The following is a 21,562-nucleotide window of genomic DNA, read 5'->3' as shown; positions in this document are numbered from 1 at the left end:
TCTTCATGGCGCCCAGCTCTGTCCTCACACCTCTCTGAGGCCTCTCGATCTTTACTGTGCTGCATTTTGGTTGATTCTGCAGCCTGAGTGGAGTTTTAAGGCAGGCCAGCTTACGGACTGCTGAACCTCCTCTATCTCTTGTCTAAAAGCAACTGTGGCTTTTGCTACAAAAGCTTTCGAAACCCAGGCATGGCTGTGGGTTTAAATCTGGGGAAGCTAGGGCCGTTTGCTCAGAGTGGGTCTCTGCAGCGGTGCTCTTGTTTTCAATTTAAACAAACTGTTGGTATCTGGTACATCACCAACTGTACCAGCTCAAACATCCTAAAGTGCATAGTTGGGTGGTGTTACGGAATTCACACCAGTGGGCAGCCATTACTACCCTGTCTCTGGAACATTTTTCACTCCCCCTAACTTGCACTCCTGTGCTCATTAAACAGCAGCTCCTCACTCTCCCTCTCCAGCCCTGGGAGGCTAGGAAGACCTTTGTGGTTTTTATAGTCTATTTCCCCCACAGGTCCTACACGGGAGGCAAACGCTCTAACCCCAAGTTACACGTTAAGCCCCTTGCCTTTGAATTTTACTCTGTAATAAATCCAGGAACCCACAAATGTCCAATGAGAGCAACGCCTTGGCAGCTTACCCACGCAGGTCCGGCAGGTGTGATGGCATTCCCCACATCTGATGAGCTCAGAATCGAAGTAGGTACCTGGTTCACAGTCCGGAATGCAGCTGCCCCGTGCGAGGCTGGTGAAAAGAAAAGTAGGCCGGTTTCCATGTCTGTCCTGAAATTCTAATTAAATTAGGATCTGTCCTCAAACGCTTTTCACGGGAGGAAATGAAAGCCATCGGAGCACGGCGCTTTGTGTCACCGAAGGGTCCCAGCTAATGAAGGCTGGCAAAACCATCCTGAAGCCGGCTGGAGTTCTGAAGCCTCTGGCAGGCTGCTGCAAGGGGTCAGAGCTGGAAGCTTTGTCCTACTGTACAATGGATTATCTCCTGAGCTTTGTCTGAAACCTGAATCAGAAATCCCCCTCTCCCCTGGAGACCTGGGGTGTTGAGTGGTTGCCACTGTGGCAAGCTAGTTCTAGCATACTGCTTTGAGTCCACAGAGGATCTACGTGTGTGTGTGTGTGTGTGTGTGTGTGTGTGTGTGTGTGTGTGTCGGGGGTGGTTAATAGCCACAAGGTTGACCTTTTAGTCCTGGACCTGACCTGGGTTTTTCCTTACTTAAGACTCTCCTGTTTTGGGGTTGGGGATTTAGCTCAGCGGTAGAGCACTTGCCTAGCAAGCGCAAGGCCCTGGGTTCGGTCCCCAGCTCCGAAAAAAAAGAACAAAAAAAAAAAAAAAAAAAAAAAGACTCTCCTGTTTTACATGAGCTTGAAGCAAAAGCCTCTCCTGGCATCTGGCAGCCTGCTACATCTGGCTTCTGCCTTCCTTTCTTGCCCCATCAGTGCCTATATACCTGACCTTCAGCTAGGGAGTCCGGCAAGGTATCATGGACACAAACCACCAATGTAGGACCTGGCTCCACCATTTCCCAGCTACCCCAGGCAAGCCATTAAAGGGCCAGCGAAGCCCATTTCCTCCTAGGAATTGGTTCCTATAGCTTAAAACTGCTTGGAAGACTCACTAAGCTAATACGCAGAACCGTTTGGTGTCTGGCACACAGCAGTGTAAATGAATGTCACCAACTATGATGTCTTTGGTTCCTGGGATTGTACTGTGTGTGATGCCCAATTTTAAATGGGTTTGCCGATAAACAGATTGAGCGAGGGCTCTGGAGTGCACCTGTCGGCTCCAGCGCGTCCCGCTGTGATGTGATTTATAATTAGAAATATATATTTAGTCTCCATCCTGGCACACAGCTCCAAGGCTCTCTAGAATCAATAGCGATAAGTGTCATTTTGCATGCTAATGAGATAACTGATTGCTGGGGCTCTTCCGTGGCTTCACGGTGGGGGGAACTGGTTGCCAGGTAGACGGATCATTGATCGGAGAGCAGGAGTTTCCAGCCTCAGCAACCTCAGAGTAGGTGAAAGAGACAGAAGGCGCAACTGATCACCAATGGCCAATAACGTTAACATTAACTCAGGCCTCCATAATGGAGTCTCCATGGCAACTCCAAGAGAAATGATTTGGAGTTCCCAAGTTGGTAAACAAGAACATATACATAACTCAGGAGGCTGAGGAAAGGGTACTGCCATGAGTTCAAGGACCACTTTGAACACAAAGAACACATCCATCCAGCAGCTGGGAGGGTGTTGGACCCAGCTCCATAGGAATGGGACGTCCTATGCTCTTGACCCTGCCAGTGTTGCTGTCTGTGTGATACTGCTTCATCCGCCTCCTTTTAGACACCTGTGTAATACATGGCTAAAGTAAGGGAAACGTCACCCTGTTCTGGGAGCAGGTGTAGTAGCAAAGCAGTCAGACCCAAGAAGAGGCTGAGGGAACTCCAACAGCCAGCTGGAGGCCAGGATGCTTCACTCTGGGGTCTGGGACTAGCCTCAGAAGCAGGACCAGCATTGGGGGGGGGGGGACGGACCAGCATTGAGAACCGAGTTCTCAACTTGTGGGATATGGGGCCACGTGTTAGGTTAGGGGTGAGAATTAAGTTAGAGTTATGGAATATCCAGTGGCTATTGCCCACCTGTCCATATTTTGATGATCAGAATGTAAGTGTAAATGTGCTGTGCTACATGCGGAGTAGGAGACCCCCCAGCCCCATGTTTTGCACCTCCATCCAGTGGGGTGAGGCCCACAGCGTTTCGAGCTCCTCTCCACAGATGGCAGATGCTTGCCTGGGATTCTCATTCACTGTGATGCCAGGGCCATCATGCAGGACAGTTAAATCATGTCTGTAATAACTTCCCTGTGGACCCCTCCAGTGTTTATCCCCCTGAAGAGATGGATGGCCAGGAGGCAGAGGCCGGGCTGTTCTCTCACAGCTGTGACGTGACAGCAATGATTTGAAGTCACAGCCGAAGAGGATATTGGGCCATAAAAGAAAGTTTTCTGTGGATTACAGGCTGGCATGAAAGCTCATGACTACCGCCATCACACCTGCAGGGTGACTGCTGCCCAGAGGCTCTGTACCTGACCTTGCTATTCCCAAGGACATAGAAATAGGTATCTTAGACTCCTTGGCACCTTTCCTCTGGGAAACAGTTTTCAGGGAGTTGGATCCACAGTCTTCCATCTTTTACACCTTCAGCTAGCAGCCCAGGGTTTGAGGGTTCATAGCAGGACACACCAGTGCTAGAGGGGCCCAGGATATTAAAGCTGGCCCCTCTCAGCCCCTAGCCACGGCCTCTAATAAAATGTCTCTCCTTTCTCTCAGCTGTGTTCCCTTTGGGGGAATATCTTCCTGGAGCGGTGGATTCTGGATCCTTTGCTTCTAATCTTGGTCTGTCTAGCTAACAGGTTTAAAAGAGCAGCAAGTAAGATGTGTCACTTTGGAAGGTCTTGCTTTCCCTTTCTGTCCTCCGAACTCTGATCTGAAGGGCAGGATGGAGGCAATGTCACCAAGGCAGTCACATGGAGCCCTCTGGGGCATTCGCTGATCTCCCCTGGATGAAAACTGTAACACCAACGACTACTTCATAAGTTGCTGTAAAGGTTAAACAGGGCAACATTGGTGGGAAGACTTGCTGTAAGAGCAGATGCCCTGTAAGGTCTAGTCCATTGTTGACGCTCTCTGTGTACTCATCCACCATTCCTCATTACAGAGCTTCCCCTTGGAGGTGAGGAGAGGATGAGCTACGTGAGTGGGTTATGGCCTCGAAGTGCCTCGCGGTGCACCTGCTGCCCCCTGTCTGGGCCACAGCATCCCCTCACCTGGGCATCTGCTGGAAACACAGGCGTTCAGGCTGCACTTAGCCTCCCTATCTTTTGGACAGAAAGCCCTGAGGTTCTTAAGCCCTGATGACTCTTCTTTCTTTCTTCCCATGGAGACCATGGTGCCAGTCCCCCTGCATGGGCATGCCTACACTTCCTTTTTTTAATTTTAATTTTATTTTTTTTAAATGCCTACATTTTCTTAACATATGCCTCCTAAACATTTGGATAGCAACTGGTAACATGCATTTGATGTCACTAAATGCAATTTGGCTGCAGTAAATGATTCAAACAAAAGAATTCAAAATTGTTTGAAGATCACTCCTTAACCTAGCCAAGCTGTTTCATTTTTGTTTGGTTTTGTTTGTTTTCGTTTTTCTTTCTTTCTTTTTTTTTAAATGCCAAGCTTTACAGGGCCGAGATCTGTGGAGCAGGGAGGACCAAGAAACTATGGGACATCCTCAGGGAGGCTGAGTTGACTCTCTGGATGAAGGAAGAAGCTGAGGTGGTGAGAGGGAATGGAGACAGGAGGATGGCCAGGAGGGGAACTGGAGTAGAGGGTTTTACTATTGCTGAGGAAAGACCCCTGTGCTTCCTAGAGGCCCCTCTGACCTCCCAACAGCAAACTATCGTTCTCTCATGTGTTCAACTTTGACTTTAACCAATTTTCCCAGCCTGGCCTGGAATGTGGAGGTTCTGGCCATCCTTCAATCTCTCTTTCTCAGCAGTCCCCTGACTTGACAGCCAGGGCTCTCTGGGCTCCATGCCTTTGACATGTTAGCTTTCAAGAAAAGAAGCAAACTCTCAGGAAAAAAAAGACAGCGTGGATCCTGCCCTATTGTCCGTCCATCCGCCCCTTCCCCTGTCCGTCTCCCCCCCCCCGTTTCAGGGTGGGCTCACCTGAATCCCTCCTTGCACACAGTGCACTTCTCAGGTTCATCCACACACTTCTGACAGCTCGGGTGGCACCTGAGGCAGAGTCTCTGACCTGGAGAAAGGCAGGAAGACAGCAACAGAGGATGACACAGAGGGGGCTCAGTGTGGATAATAAGCCCCCAGCATACTTGGCGGCCTTGGTAATGACAGCTGTCCCCAGCACCCTAACGACCACGGACCTGGGTGTTAGACCCCCAAGTTTTATCTGGAGTAACTCAATGCAGCCAAAGGATGAGAGGTGACTCCTTTCTACAGGAGACACTCTGGCTCTGGTTATGGCCATAGGAACCGGAGCCAATCCCTGAGTATACTTGGACCAGGTGCAGATCTTTATGAACCTTTGAGGAGCTCCGGAGGACATTGGCTCCTCTCCCAGGGAGGCAGGGCTCTCCCCGTCCTCCTCAGCAGCTTCTGGGGTACCCCCAGTCCCACCTGTGTCTCCATGCTTTATTATCAAGTTCATTTGTATTGGTGGCTCATCAAACCCCAGCTGGTGTCATCGCTGCACGCCAGGCCCGAGAGCAAAGGGGCCTGGCTTTTACCTCTGCACAGCCTCCTTGGAGCCCATGGGTGGCATCACATGCACTCTGCTGAGGCTCAGCAAGGACAGTGGCGAAGAATGGCTGACCTGGCCAGGCCAGGTGAGGAGCCTGCAAGGGCAGCTGGAAATGAACCCTGACAGGCGTCCTCAAAGCCTGGGAACTGTTCCTATGTGACTTGCCATTTCCCCTCTAAAGGGAGTCTTTTCTTGATGGCTTGATATGTCCTGGCTCCTTCTCCTTCTCCCCAGGGCTAACAGCCATGGTGTGACAGGCGCTAGGCTGGATCAGTGCGGGGGTTAAAATGGGAGGACTAAAGTCAGAGTGATACCTGTAGAGTTCCTCAAGTCCTCCGCTCACTTGAGAGCTGTCCATCACCCGTTAACTTAGCACAAACCTTCTCTTTCACCCCTTGCAGAATGAGACCAGTCAATAAGACACGTGCTGGAGTTCTTGCCCACCCAGCCCACACAGGTGGGACAGCAGGGTAGCTGGTTTCCTTGCTCTGACTTTGAGTCCCACCTCTGTCATTACTAGTTAGGGGCCTCTTATCCCATTTCAATTTCAAGATAAGGAAAGCAGTGTCCACCTCTTAGGGGTATGGTCACTACTATAAAGAGCCACCAGAGGCTACCAAGGTCTTCCACCCGTTAGCAGGGTCCTCTGTAGTTTTCAGAGGACTGCATCTAAATCCAAAGGTGAGCTCGGTAGCTCTTCTTGGAGTTTCACCCTCCCAGTTATGGAAGCCTGCACTGAAACCCATAGTGCCATCTTTCCTGGGGGAGAAATGACAAGACTGGGCAGCAGGGTGTCGTCTTCTGATGGTTCAAGTGAGGCGGAGCTGTGGATGAACTCCTTTTCCTGCACTCTGTCCTCAGTAGAGAATGAATTCCAGTGTGTGAGACTGATCTCAACCGTGCTTTCGCCATTGTGCAGCAGGCACATCCTTGCCCCCTGGCCTGGTGCAAGGTCCCATAAAAGACCACATAGGACAAGAAGCCAAGGATCTAGAAACCCTCCCTAAGTAGGGGAGCATGGTCCAGAAGGGGAGCCAACTCATCTATGCTTGTGTCTGTGGACAGCCCACTTACTTTCATCAGCATAAAGTCCGGCAGGACACAGGGTCACACATGTGTTCGTTTCCTGGTGGTGATAGAACCCACGGCGACAAGACAGGCACTGTGTTGGGCTCCTGCCCGTGCATGTCTCACATCCCTTATGGCATCGACGGCAGCGTCTTGCTGCTGTGTCCCCAAAGTAGCCCAAGGGGCACTCGCTCACACACTTCCTGTGGGGACAAGGGCAGGTGAGGATTTCTGTTTCAGTCCAACCCTATGCCCACCCTTACATGGACTGAGGCTTCAAAGCTAGGTGGGTAAAATGTCCAGGACACGGACCCAGGGGGAAGGTTAAACCATAAATAAGTTCCCCTATGTTTGCTGACTGCAGCTGGGGGTGGGGTGGGGTCCTAGGTACAAACAGGCAGGTCTGAAGAACAGGGGTCCAATCCCAGGAGCTGGGTCTGGCAGACTACAACTGTAATCCCAGCACTTGGCTGAGGCAGGCAGAGTCTGAGGTCAAAGTCAGTTTGGGCTACATAGGGAGACCTCGTCTAAACAAAACCACCAAATAAAGCAGGGATCCTCTCCATTCTAAGGAACTGTTTAGTTCTCTACAGGTACTATGACTTTGGTACTGACTTGGAATCTCTCTCTGTCTCTGTCTCTGTCTCTGTCTCTGTCTGTCTGTTTCTTTCCTTTTGATTTTGAGTCAGGGTTTCTCTGTGTAGCCCTGGCTGTCCTGGAACTCACTCCGCTGGCCTAGAACTCAGAGACCCACCCGTCTCTGCCTCCTGAGTGCTGGGATTAAAGGAGTGCACCATTATCTCCCAGGCTAGACTTGGAATTTCTGACTGGGTCAAATCCTACTTTGGTGCTTGCATAGAATAAGTTTGATGGTCAGTGAATGAAGCTATAAATGACTGCCCTTGTTCAGAGACAGGGGGTGTCCCAGGTCTGGGATGAGGACTCCAGATACAGCAATAACTGCATCTTACATTTACTGTGTATAGCACACCCCTGCCTGGCCTGCCTGGCCCTCATGGACATGCTTCAGCAGTGCTGAGGTATCTGCCACCCAGACCTTTAGTGTGTACAGCACTGTCTTGCTGTCACCTGGGCCTTCCATTCCAGGCACATGCAGCACGTGGCAGATGCTCAGGAAGGTCTGTGCATTGTAAAAACACAAAAGAAAAAAAAAGGGAAGCTTCAAGCCTATTAGAGAGTGGTATAAGGGTCTGAGGTTTGCATACTCCTCACTGAAGAGACGGTCTGAGCAGGGACAATTGGCCATAGGCTGGGTGTCTGTGGAGGTTTGAAAATGCTTGTCCAGTGGGAAGTGAGGCACTTAGGAGTGTGGCCTTGTTGGAGAAAGTATGTCACCATGGGGGTAGGTTTTGAGACCTTCCTCTTGACTGCCCGAAGAAGAGGCAGTGTCTCCTGGTTGCCTTTAGATCAAGATGTACAACTCTCAGGTCCTTCTCCAGCACCACGACTACCGGCACGCTGCCATGTTTCCTGCCGTGGTGCTAATGGACTGAACCTCTGAACCTGTAAACCAGCCCCAATTAAATGTTGTCCTTTATAAGAGTTGCCTTGGTCACGGTGTCTGTTCACAGCAGTAAAACCCTGACTTAGACAGTGTCCCAGGTCAGGTCTGTAGGAGCCCTCCTTCAGGGAATAGCAAGTTTCAGACTTTTTAGGGAGCTGCCAGGGAATCCCACAGCCAGCTGCAGCCTAAGACTCACCCTGCTGGTCCTACAGGGTTCCTGAATCTCACGTGCCCACAATCCTCCGCGAGCAGGCCTGTGTACTCAGTATGATCTACTACGGATGCAGAATGATTTCTAAGCATGGCCAGCAGAGTGTTCAACTTCTCACCGTTTCATAATGGACTTGTATTACTTGTGTGATTAAAAACAAGATACTAAACTTTTTTTTTTTAAATGCAAAGCTGTTAACCTTGATTGGCTCTCTCTTCGAGGGTTATGCAGCCCACCGTGGCCGCTTTAGTGCTTCAGCATGGGGCTCTAGGGTATGCAGACGGCTCCAGTCACTCGTTACCTGTTTGTCTTGGAGTTTCCCAGGCTGAAGTGGACGCAGTTCAAGCACTGGTCTGCACTGGGACCATCGCAGCCTTTATCACCACACTCTGGATGGCACACACCTTAAAGACACAAGCACTTCTTTTCATCCAGAGAGGCTTTCTCCATCCAATCCAGCCCCATGGGTCCCTTTGTCACTTTACCACACCCCCAGGTCTGGGCAACTTCCTTCAAGAGTGGTGCCCTGTACGGACCGCTACATCTGAGACCTATTTACAGGATGTGGTCCCCAGATGGGGCTTGAGTCTAGCCATCCTGACCCTCTAGGGAGGAAAGGCATGAGAGCGAGTGATATTTAGTCATTGGTAGTAGTGAGAGTTGAAGGGCAGTGAGGAGATGGGAACTGAGGTCTCAGTATGAGGCATTTCAGCCACCATGATGGGACCAGTCGCCTTGTTATATGCACTGTGAAAAACAAAGCAGCACGGTTGGTGTTTGGATTGTGACAGCCCAGCATGGATTATGCCAGAAGAGGGTGGAGGAGGAGTCTATTTCCACACCTGCCCAGGTTACACAGAAGGTAAGGGGACAGGGACAGTTGGGAACATGGCACTGGGTGGTGCTCATGGTGACTATGGGCTGAGGGCCCCTCCACCCCCACCCTACACTCACTTCCTTCACTCTAGCTGTCAGTATAAGTTACTATGTCTTCCCTCAAGTCTCCTCAGATGACTTCAAGTCTAACTGTGGTTTCCATGTTGTCGGGAAACCCGTCTAGAAGTGCAGGGAGCTCCACAAATTTCAGAAAGCTGTCACCTTCACGTTCTAGGTCCTTGCCCAGGGCCCTGCAGGGATGAGTCTCCTTAGCTGCCGCAGATTCTGCTTCTCAGTGCTGGAGCCAGCCTGAGGTGACTGCCTATGCTACTGTTTGATGTGCACACAGAGGGAAAGCATCCCTGGAGGTGGGAGGGGATGCAGGGAGGGGCTGGAGGAGGCACTGGAAAGGCTTCTGAGAGGTTAGAAGGCAAAAGCCTTCTGCTAAGCTTGTGTTGGCAGAAGATGGGGATGGAGTGCAGAAGCGAAGTGGGGTTGACTGATTTCGTGTAGAATGTAAATACAAAAGCCCCCATTCTCCCAGACCACAGTGGGCTTTCCTCATTCCCCGGCCCTGTCTGGAGGCCCTCGCTGCCCTCCCTAAGGTTCATCTTTGTTGACACCTCCCAGTTTGCATTGTGGATCTCCACTTGCCTTGGTTCCCACTGTGAATGACCCCCCCTGCAGAGCTGTCATCTCCCCCCCTCCCCCGGGATGTTCTAGATGGCCTTTCCAAGTGGCTGCTGGCCTGTTCTGTGCTCCAGGTGGACATGCTTTTCACTTCCACAGCTCAGCACCTGAGCCGCGTCCTAACCCTGTCTTCCAAGGCTGGTGATTACTTTGGAGCTTCTTGTTGGCCTCACCCCAGAGTCAGCTCTGGGGAAATGTCAACTCCTCATTCCATCGGACTACTGCTTGGCCACCTTCCTTCTCACACACACACAAGGCATGGCAGCATTCTCCGTGGCCCCGTGCTTTCTCTGTACAACCCAGAAGGCAGTAGGTAAAAGTGCAACCAGAATGGTGGAAAGGAAGACACTTTAAAGAGCTGTGTCTCTCAGTCTGACAGTGAGACCATTGAAATGACAGACTCCAGAGAAATAAGACATCCCCTGGAATCTCATGCTGGGAAGGAGAAAAAAATCACCTAAAGGGGGAGCTTGTCACCACAGAGTGGTTTATAACTTATCAGACCACCTTAGGGTATAGGACTGAAACCCAGACAATGATGGGACAATGGTGTGTGGAATCACAAGCTGTCCCAGGACTGCTTAGATGCGTCCCCGATCTACACTTTAATCTCACTTCAGGACCGTGAACATGGTCAACTGTGGGGTCAGAGGATGATCTCCCTGCCCCATTTTCTAATGCAGCCACATTGAATAAATCTCCCTTTCCTAATTTTTAATAATCATTTGATTGGTTTAACTGGCTTCTTAAGGACAAGTGGCCAAACTCGGCTTTTTAGAGTACAGACGATGTCCCCTGAGTTCAGTAACAATTACCTCCACCTTAGAAAGATGAAGCATGTTGTGGAGACAGGAACACAAGCCCCATTTCCTCACAGACAGAGTGGGGTCAAACAGAATGGAGTCTAGCTTGTTCCCTGCAAGTACCTAGGATGTGTCTGTGTGGAGCAGGTGTGAGGTGAATCTCTGCCTACAATGTGGCAGAGATGTGGCAGTATGGATGAAGGAGAGGAGGGGCAAGGGCAGATGTCTTTACCATCTGTAGGCAAATGTCCTAGCAAGTCCTTAAACAGACATGGCCTTCAGCATCCCTGGACTGGGCCTTCCCCAGCATTGGTCCACAGGATGCTGATATCACTTGTCATCTCTGCCTGTCCCTGCCTCTCAGGCCTTCCCACGGTGGGAAGTTTTGGCTGAGTCCACATGAGAGCTGGGGCAGCAGAACTCTGATACAGCATCAAGGACACGGGCAGCAGCCAGCCCTCAGTTGGAGAGGCTGGGATATGACGTTGTCCAGCCAAGGGCAGCTATCAAATTTGTAAACCAACCAATCAGCCAGCATGTGTCTTTCTGGGTGGCTTTAAAAGCCAAATATCAAACTTCATCTCACTCATGAAACTCGTTGAATCAGATCCACCTGGTTAGCCAGCTACCTCGCCCCAACCACCCCTTTTCTCCCAGGAATGCTGGTGTCCAGCTGTAACCCATTCTCTCAGAGAGCATCTGTTTTTGTCACCATCTGTAATTATGTCTGCTTTGCATCTCTCCTCAATTAGCTGAAAGTGACTCCGAGGCCTGGCTTCCGGAGTCAGTGTGCTGTGCAGCACATGGAGCTCCCAGCAAAAGGAGTGTTTGAGTGTTCTGAACAGCTAGGCTAATGGCAGATCACAACCCCATGGGGTTAACCAACACAGGCTAATTTGAAAAGCCAATTTCCTGTCCTTTGTGGGGCAAGTCCAGGGTTGGAAAAAGAAAAAAAAAAAAAGAAAAAAAGAAAGAAACCAAATCAATGAATCAGGAAAGCAACTTGGTGTCCTACCTCTCTCCTCCCCATCCCTTCTATCTCTCTCTCTCTCTCCTCCTGTCTTTCCAAGACTAGGGATTGAGCCTGTGGCTGCACAAACGCCATGTAAGTGCTTTACCACTGAGCAATACTGCCCACACGTACTTTTTTGAGAGAGAAACTCTGCAAGTTGACCAGGCTGGCTTGAACTCACTCTGCAGCCCTGGTAAGCCATGAACTCTCCTCAGATGAGTCCCCACCCCAAGTTCCTGGGATTGTAGGCATGCGCCGTGAGGTCCACTCATTTTCCCTTGCTCAATGGTTCTTTCCCCAAGCCAGGCTCCCCTTCACGCCAATAAGTTTGGTCACATGCTTGTAAGAACCCCACCCTATATCCTGCCTTCATCCTTTCTGAGCTCAGGTCTACTAGCTGCCTAGGTACACCCTAACTGGGGGAGTCTTATTTTACCTGCTATGGGAGTAGATTTCAGAGGCTGAGCCTGGTCTCTCAGGTGGGGCCAGCCCAGGATCTGCTCTTCAGTGGAGTATCCTGATATGTTCTGGTGGTGGTTGTGGAGGTCTGTCTCTCCTGCCACCACCAGATGGCTCGGTCACTATAGGCTGGCCCTCGCTCTGAGCGATTCACTTCTACTACCCGCTTCCTCATAGCTTCCCTGAGCTTCATCCTTCATCTTGCCTGCTGAGGTTGCTACACCCAGGCTTTCTGGTTCCCGGTCCACTTGTCCGCTGGTCCTCTACCCTACTGGCTGATGTCATTGCTCATACGCCCTTTCCCCCAGACCCCAGTGGGCTGGAATCTGGTCCTCAGTGGGATGGTGCTAAGGCTGTGGAACCCCTAGGGTGATGACTAGCTTTGTCTAATCCCGGGCTTGGGGGATGCTTAGGAGAGAAGCTCCTTACACCTGTGTGTGTGTGTCTGTAAGGATGCTTCCAGAGAGGGCTGGAACAATGACGCCTCTGACCTAGTCAAGGTTCAGCCACTGATGGATTCAAAATGCTGGCAGATTTGGGGAGGTAGTGGAACCGTGGAAGGTGGGGCCTCCCTGGGGCACTGTCTGTCTTCTCTTTCCTGTTTGCCATCAGTGTGTATCTCCACCCTGCCCACCTTCTCCATCTTGTTTCACTATTAAGCAAACATGGACTGGAGCCTCTGAAACCATGAGCCAAAATAAACTGTTCCTTCTTTTAACTATTTCCTCTTAGGTGCTTGTCCCCAAGATGAAAACCCAAGGGGCGCACAGTGCAAGGTAGTTAGAGCACTTTGAATGTTGCCCTCGGAAGGGGTTAATGCTAACGTAACACTGAGTTAGTTCCAGCAAGGGCAGGTTCTATAGAATGACCTTGCCACCCACTTGGCCCTTATACATTATCCATGGTTTTCCTGAATCTCTACTCTCTTGTGAAGCAGCCAAAAGTATGTCCTCGGAGATAAAGACAGGTAGGCTGCATTTCTAGTCCCCTGATTTTTGAGTTAAAGAAATCCTTTTTTTGTATAAGCACTCAGCTTTGCGGATTTTGTTATAGCAATAGAAAACGGGCTGCTGCAGTGCTGAGTACCCTCTGTGGAAGCCACATTTTCCTGTGGTGGGCAATCTTGTCAGCTGCTACTTGGGGTCCTTGTTATTTACAAATATTCCCTTCTGTGTCCTCTTTCACTTCCTCTATTTCTTGTCCCAGGGAGTGTTGGCCTCTCCTGTCTGTCTCTCGTCTCCTCCTGCTGGTTCCTGGGACCACTGCTCCATTGGACTCTCTCCGTCTTTCTTCATATGGCAATGGCTCTCTCATCCATAAGGTCCAGGTGAAGCCAATGACAGCCATGGCATCATTGCCGTGATGCACCACAAATGTGCAGTTTATCAATGACTAGCTTTCCCTGTTCTGAAAGCCACAGCCTGTGCCCCCTTACCCTTTCTTGGGACTCTAAAGAAGCTCGATGTTCGTCACTCCACCTGCTTGGCCATTCATGCCATGACACCCTCTGTCACTCTGCCTGCCTCTGTGACTGGGCTGCCCTTCCAGTCTCCCCCTCCCAGTCTCTCCTTCCAGTCTACTTCAGGGAGCTTTCCCAAGAGCCAGAAACACATCTTATTCCCACAGAAACCTCTCCCTTCATCCAGGTCGTGCTGGGTAGGGACCATGTGCTCTGAGAGCAAAACAGCGTAAGGGTGAGAAGCCAGTGTGCATGGCTGGAGTCAGTAGCAGGTTTTGAGGAGGGAAAATTAGCTCTTTATTAATAATTACTGAATCTCACCATGGTTTATAAATCACAAGGGAAAACAGCAGATTAGCCCATACATAATTCAATGTTTCGTTTTAAAGGAGTGGCAGAAAAAATTTAAAATGGAATCGACCCGGGTTAACGCTTGATTTGTATTGGTAGAAGTTATCCATCTAGTTATCCATATTCTGAGATATCACCCATCATTTGTCAAGTAGCTAGGACATTTAGCTAAGAAAAAATATGCCCAACCAGAAACAACCAGTACCATACAATTGCTGTGGGATGACCCAGAGGAAAATGAGCTTCTTTAAGCTCAAGTAACATCTGTGCTTTGTCCAGAGACTGGCGGTGTCCAAAGACATCTTTGGGTTACTGTGGCTTCTAGCCACCTTTCGAATGAGCCAGTGATCTAGAGACAGAGGCCATCATGCCAATGGGATAGCTGTAGAGGCCACTGCACCATGGGTCTTTACACGCGGTGAGCATTTGAAGACGTTTTTGCATAGCATTCGTCTATATTGATTCACCTCTTGACAATCTCTCCTGGGTACCAGGAGAGTGGCCCTAGAGAGTGGTCACTTCTCAATCACCAGCTCCATTTTTGGAAACAAGTTCCTGGACCCCAGGCTTCCCTCTCATTTCTGGTTGCTCAAAGTGGATGGACTTGAGAAGTCCAAATATTGGGTCTTGTGATGAGGGACTTTGAAGAAAGGGGGCAACCCTGGAGCTAAGCTAATTAACCCAGGGCAAGCCCCAGTTCTGGTTGGGCATACTGGAAGGAGCTCGGTGGCCTAGCCTGAAGGGTCAGAGAGTACTTACTGGTTTGAAGTATACTTACTGGTCTGTAAAGTGTTAGGAGAGCCTTGGATGGAAGGAGCTGTGTGAGTGCAAATTACTGTCATTATTACAACTTCCAGGCAAGGTAAGACTTACAACCAAAACCCCACCTTTGGCCTGCAAGGGCCCCATCTTTGAGAGCTACAGTGAAAAGTTTAGTTGGGAGGGTACCCATCTCCTCTCCTTCAGGTTTATTACCTGTGTACTCTTCCTCTTCTTCTGGAGTCTCTGCCTGCGGTGGTGGTCCCTCAGCCTTGAGAGGCTCCTGTTCCGGGACTGAAAGCTCCAGCATCCGTGAGCGAGACTGGTGGGAGCTGAAGGTGCGGTATGGGTGCTCTGCAGTGCCATATAAAATGAGGCTCCATTCTTTCAACTTTCCTGGAAGGCACCAAAACCATCGTTATCCCCCAAAGCTCGGGATGTGTTTGCAGATACTGAGCGTGTGCGGCAGCGTCCGTCACTCATTAAGGGAATCAGATGCTGCCTTACTTCAACCCCTATAGCCGGCTCTCTGACGTTACATCATTTCCCCCCACCCGATGACCCAGTGTGACGGCTTCTCTTGGTTGTCAACTTGACTACACCTGGAATGAACTAAAATCCACATGGCTGGGTACACCTGTGAGGGGTCTTTTCTAGACTAAATCATTTTAAATGTTCCTACCACTTCCAACTCACTTTTTATCTCAATCTTTTGAGGTAATAAAATACACCTTTAATCCAGATCTTTTGAGTTGGGAAGATCTACCTTTAATCCGGGCCATACTTTCTGCTGGTGGCCTGTATAAAAGACATGAAGGAAGGAAGCTTTCTCTCCCTGCCTGCATCACTGGCATTAGAGCCTACTACCTTGGGATTCTGGTGTATACTAAAGATCATCGGAGACATCTAGCCTTGTGGACTGAATAACTAACTACTGGATTTTTGGTCCTTCCATTGGTAGACAGCCATTGTTGAACGAGGTGAACCACAGCCTGTAAACTGTAAACCACATTTTTAATTAATCCTGTGTATGTGATATAAATAAATAGATTGGATATGTTTATTCCATATATACACACTAATTCTATAAGTTCTGTTCCTCTAAAGAACCATGACTAATACAGACTTTGGTTCCAGAAGTGGTTCTAAAGCAACAGAAGGATAAGGATGAATTTAGGTATCTGGAATGGGTTTTCAAATTTGCCAATATCTACAGCTACTGAGGCCTCTTGATATAATAATAATGATGATGATGATGATGATGATGATGATGATGATAATGATGATGATGTTAACCTTTTCTAAGTGTGCCCAGCCACATGAGTTTTAGTTCATTCCAGATATTCTAGATGTAGTCAAGGTGACAACCAAGAATAGCCACCAGAAGTCCAGTCCTTGTCAACTTTATACAATCACATCTCTTTATATCATGATTAATTTCCAAATGAAAACAATAACCATGTCATAATTACACCTAACATGATATAACAATCCCTCGTATAACCACAAATGCATTAAAAATTGGAAGAGGTGGCAATGTCCCTGGAGGGAGATTCGTAGAGTATCTCAGACTTAAATATGATAACCACTGATATTCTCTAAATTGATAATATATTAAATGATAAATTGAGGAAAGAAAACACAAATATCTGTTCAAATACATCTTCACAAAATATGGCAAACACTCATATCGGCTATATTTCTTGGTTCTGCAATGGCCACGTGGTCTTAGTTTGTATGCACTGGTAGCTTCCTCCATTACCTGTTCTGTATTTCCTCCACCCTTGATAAGCACCTCAGCAGGCCTTGTGCTTTTCCTAGAGACGTGTCCCGCACCTTCATTCCTGAAGGTTCTGTGCCCTTTGGCATCCTATCTTTGTTAGGTTGGTGTAGTTTCCCATTGACTTTAGCCAAAGGACATGGTAGCACCAAGAGATGCCCTAAAGCAGTGGTTCTCAACCTGTGGGTTAAGATCCCAACCTTTTCTTAGGGATGGCTTAAGACCCCTGGAAAACACAGGCATCCACATCATGAGTTACAGCAGTATTAAAATTATAGTAACCAAGTAGCAAAGAAAATAACTTTATGGTTGGGGTCACTACAACAAGAGGGACTGTATTAAAGGGTTTCAGCATTAGGAAGGTTGAGAACCACTGCAAAGGATCTCAGGCACCCCAGACATAATCTTCCTTTCTTCTAATGTGGAGAGGCAATCCAGTTTCCTCTTAGTAACTGGAATCAATCACTCCTCCTAACACTGTTACTCCTTTATTAGTGGCCAGAGGGATGTCTAAGTTTCCCTTACAATGGAATGTTTGCTGTTTCTCCCGGCAGGAGCACTCCCCACTCTGTAACCCAAACTTCTAGACCAGCAGAACTGAAGGCAGAAGGATCAGGAAGGAAAATTTTCCTAGTGAGTCACTATGGGTGATAATGAGTGAGTGGGACCATTTCCTTTCTATACCTTGATTCCTGGACCTGCGGGTCCTGGCTATGGGGAGAAACTGTACTGTGTGTATATTGGACACTGATTCAAAACATGTACATAACTGATGCTGTAACTGTGTCATAGTAAGGCAAGTGGATTCCAGGATCATGGGCTCATTGCTGCACTTCTCTAGCTATGAAGTTCATTCCTTGGTCAGAAGTAATACTGTGTGGAATACCATGAGGGTAAATAAGGCATTCTGTAAGTCCATAATCATGGTTTTGGCAGAAGTAATACATGCAGGAAAGGCGAAGCCATAACCAGAATGAGTATCTATTCCAGCAAGAACAAAGTGTTATCCTTTTCCCAGAGAAAACGGCCCAATGTAGTCAACTCGCTACCATCCTAGGGAATGGTGCCATGTCTGGGGCTCACTGTTGGGTCTCTGCTGTTGGCAGATCTGGCACTCAGCAGCAGCTGTAGCCAGTTCAGCCTTGGTGAGTGGCTGCCCATGTTATCAAGATCATACATACCCCCATCTCTGTCACCGCTTTGATCATAGGTCCACAGAGCAATGACAGGGATGGCGTAAGAAAAAGGCCAACTGTCCACAGAATGGAGGCCGACTGTCCACAGAATGGGTCATCTATCTACTTGATTACTGGACTCCTTCGCTTTAGTCACCTTTTGGTGAGCATTTATATGGGACACAAGTATCTCTTCACATCCTTTGCCCATCTGGAGAGATCCATCTACATACTTCTTCCCCAGATGTCTTTCTCACCAGTCTTCTAATCATGATTGTTTCAAGTCCCTGACCATTCACTTGATTGATTTGCTCTAACTCATGAAATCAGTGAACAATCTCATATCAGGTTATGTCCCTTCCAAACAAAATGTATGGCCATGCATACTGCCGAATGTTCTGCCCATTGTGAAGATTTCCCATTGCTTATGTCCAGAAAGGCATTGTAATGATGCAGCTATCCACCTCCGGGTGCTGCCTGCATCTTGTGCAGAACCATCAGCAAACTAGGCCCTAGTCTTCTCTTCCTAAGTGAACTGATCAGAGAGAACACCCCATGAGGCTATAGGTTCATGCTTGGCAGCGGATGGCATTGTAATGGAGTAGAAACTATTGGTATTCGGGAATCTTTATGCAACTTGCTTGTGCCCTCCAGACATACTCAGGGCCCATCACATATATACCATTTCCATTTGATAATGGGTTGCTGCCGTGCCCACTCTACTTAAACTTGGTGGGTCCAATAACACCCAGCTCATGATAGGCAGCTCAGGTCACATGGTAACTTGGTAGTCCATTATCAAGCATTCAGTTTCCACCAAGGCCCAATAGCAAGCCAAGACCTGTCTCTCAAATGGAGAATAGTAGTCTGCAGATGATGATAGACCTTTGCTCCAAAATCCCAAAGGGCTTTCTCTGCTGTGATCCACCTATAAGGGCATGGGAAGGCTCCAAACAGCATCTCTATCTGCCACTGATACCTCAAGCATCATGGAGTCTGCTGGATCACAGGGTCCAAGTGGTAGAGCAGCCTGCACAGTAGCCTGGACTTGATGAAGAGCCTTCTTCTATAACAGGCCCCATAAAAAGCTAGCAGCTCTCTGAGTCACTTGTTATATCGTCTGGAGTGATGTACCAAAGCCATGTGCTATCTCTAGAATCCAAATAGGTCAACTGAATGTTATGCTTCTTTCTTGTTGGGAGGGGCAGGGTGCAGTAACTTATCCTTCACCTTAGAAGGAATTTCTCTGCATGCCCCACACCACTGGACTCCTTAGAATCTCACTAAGGTAGAAAGCCCCTGAATTGAGGTTGGATTTATTTTCCATCTACTGTATGTAGTGCATGTGTGCTATCAAGGAGTCCGAAATGGGTGCCACTTCCATCTCACTTGGTCCATCTAGTATAAAGTCATCAGTATAGTGAACCAAAGTGATACTGTGTGGAAGAGACAATCAGGATCCCGCTGAACTAAGTTATGATGCAGGGCTGGGGAGTTAATGTGTCCTTGAGTTACTGTAACGGTATACTGCTGGCCTTGAAAACAGAAATCAGACTGCTTCTGGAAGCCTTTCTGGACAAGCACCAAGAAAAAGGGCATTTGCTAGATCAATAGCTGTGTACAATGAACCAGGAGACGGGCTCGTCTGCTCAGGTAAGGACACCACAGCTGGTACAGCAGCTGCTACTGCAGACACGACTGGGTTGAGGCTTTGATAACTGTCACTCTCCATGACCCACCTGCCTTCTGCACTGGCCAGTCAGGAGAGCTGAAGGGAGATGTGGTGGAACCCACACCCCTGCATCTTTCCAGTTCCTGATGGTGGCAGTAATTTCTGCAGTTCCTCCAGGGATGTGATACTGTTTTGACTCACTATTTTCCCTGGCAGAGGCAATCTAAAGGCTTCCATTTGGTCTTCCCAACCATAACAGCCCTCACTCCACAGGTCAGGGAACCATTGTGAGAATTCTGCCAATTTCTAAGAATGTCCATCCCAATTATACATTCTGGAGCTAGGGGATTTGGGGGACTCACTGGACCTACTATGAATCAGACGTCAGCCAAAACTCCATAAGCCCCTACTTTAATCGGAGGGCCCCAGTGTTTCTTGGGATTTCCCAGACGCAGTGTTAATTCAGAACCAGTATCCAATAGACCCCAGAAAGTCTGATTGTTTCCTTTCTTCTCATATGCCATTGTAAAAGGCCTTAGGTCCCTTTGGGGAAGCACTGGAGAAAAGCTAACAGTGAAACTCTTGGGTATCTTATCAAGGTCCATAGGGGAAACTGGCTATTCCTTTATTCAAGGTGTTCTAGGTCTGTAAACCAGCTCAAGTCTGGACATTGGTTCACAGGCCAAGATTCCCCTTTGCCAAGATCCAATGCCGCCTTTTTCATCTGAGAATTTTTCCACTTATACAGATCTAACAAAAATTCAATAGGCTTACCTGTTTCATTCCTGGAAATGCTATGATTGATTAGCCAGTACCATCGGCCCATACGAATCATGCCATCATAAAAATCCCTTTGCCTGTGCTGACCATTATGGGTCAGGCCATCACGGACATCGCTGTGTGTGTGCTGCTCGTTGCGATAACTACCATCACCTTGCCTTGCATTTCACTCACTCAACTGAGCAGCAGCGTCTCAGCCCCTGAGGCCTGGCACAAGGAAAAGGTCAAGAAGAAAGCTCTTCAAATGTGCTGGTGCCCCTTTGCAGCTCATAGGATTAGTAAAGGGCATGTCCTCTGGCTTTCCTATTGTGGAGGATTCGGTTTTACACGTGTACCCACGCTAGCACTGCAACTTTCCTCAGCCTTGAAATCCCTTCATCAACACTAAGCCAAGGGATTGTCAACATTTCCACCTTTTGACGAATGCTTCAGCTAACCATTCAAGCAAATGTTTGACACCATTTTAATTGACCTTCCATATTCGACCTAGAATCTCCACTCAGTGGGTCCATATCAAAAAAACTCAGACTGATCCAGGGTTTTGTTCCTTCCACCATTATCCCATACCCTTAAAATTCATTCCCACACATCCTCAGACTTCTGCTTGAATGAATTAGCAAACTTATTAAGCTCTTTAGTAGTGTAGAGTATTTCCTTATGAAATACACTTTCTACCTCCCCTCTAGGAGCCTGCTGAGCCTTGAGTCTGGTTGTAGGTCTCGAGGCAACAATTGGTGGAGACTGAGGGACATCGATAATGTCTTATCTGGCGTCTCTGTCAGGGAAAGTCATTGTTGGTTTAGCAGATGATGAAGGACTGATTCCCTTAGTCAAAAGTGGAACAGGTAATATTTCAGGGCTGAAGTGGGAGTCTATGTTCTCCTGAGAGTGGAGAGAACACTTCTTCAGGTGAGATAAGCCCTTTGGAATCTCATGGTTCAAAGTTCTCAGCTTTTCCTGGGTCTTTCCATCCATCTCCATCCCAAGTTACATGGTTCCACCCTTTACCAATCAATGTACCCTTCCTTACTTTAACAAAGAAACCCTCCTAGGCTGGGACTTGAATCTTTGCTATAATTTAGCCAACCTTATAAATGAGGGCCTTGATTTAATTTTCTATCACTTGAGCTCTGCGGAGAGAAGAGTCTCTTCCAGAGAACACTTAGAAACCTTAAGATGGTGGCTGTCTGGAGCTAGTGCATTTTATCACTGAATTCATTACTGCCCTTCACCATGTTCTGAGATGCTAGAAGCTAATTTTTATCAGGGAGCTCATTCTTTTCCTTTTCCAGTTGATCCAGAGGGGCAACCAGTCAGCAGCAACAGTTTCCTTACTTTTCCACATTGTCAAAAGTTTGATATACCAAGTCACCAAATCTGCTAACTCTCACAGTTGGTGATTCCAGCATATACTGAAGACCAGCTGGGACATCCAGTCTTGAGGACTGAACAACTACTAGATTCTTAGACCTTCTGTTGGTAGAAAGCCATTGTTGGACTAGCTGAACCACCAACTTGTAAGCTATTCCACTAAATCCCCTTTCTCTGTATCTGTAGATTTACCCTGTCAGTTCTGTTCCTCTGGAGACCCCTGACTGACTAATACACCAGGT

At 48.3% G+C, this 21,562-nt stretch overlaps 1 protein-coding gene across 3 annotated transcripts in view; it reads right to left on the bottom strand.

Annotated features, from left to right (window-relative positions):
* Positions 1–21,562, bottom strand: part of Pcsk6 (proprotein convertase subtilisin/kexin type 6) — a 198,346-nt gene that overhangs the window by 10,145 nt on the left and 166,639 nt on the right. For 2 of the 3 annotated variants that reach the window (XM_039101796.2, XM_039101798.2), the window contains 6 exons: positions 14,759–14,938; positions 14,562–14,600; positions 8,435–8,537; positions 6,404–6,600; positions 4,738–4,825; positions 641–744 (listed from right to left, as the gene is read on the bottom strand). In XM_039101796.2, coding sequence (XP_038957724.1) covers positions 641–744; positions 4,738–4,825; positions 6,404–6,600; positions 8,435–8,537; positions 14,562–14,600; positions 14,759–14,938 — 711 coding nt within the window. The remainder of the gene's footprint in view (positions 1–640; positions 745–4,737; positions 4,826–6,403; positions 6,601–8,434; positions 8,538–14,561; positions 14,601–14,758; positions 14,939–21,562) is intronic. The other variant, NM_012999.2, reaches the window with a different exon arrangement.

The sequence above is a fragment of the Rattus norvegicus genome, chromosome 1, assembly GCF_036323735.1.
Source record: "Rattus norvegicus strain BN/NHsdMcwi chromosome 1, GRCr8, whole genome shotgun sequence".
Classification (NCBI taxonomy): domain Eukaryota; kingdom Metazoa; phylum Chordata; class Mammalia; order Rodentia; family Muridae; genus Rattus; species Rattus norvegicus.
The sequence above is the reverse complement of the archived record's forward strand: the minus strand, read 5'-3'. Positions and strand labels throughout refer to the sequence as shown.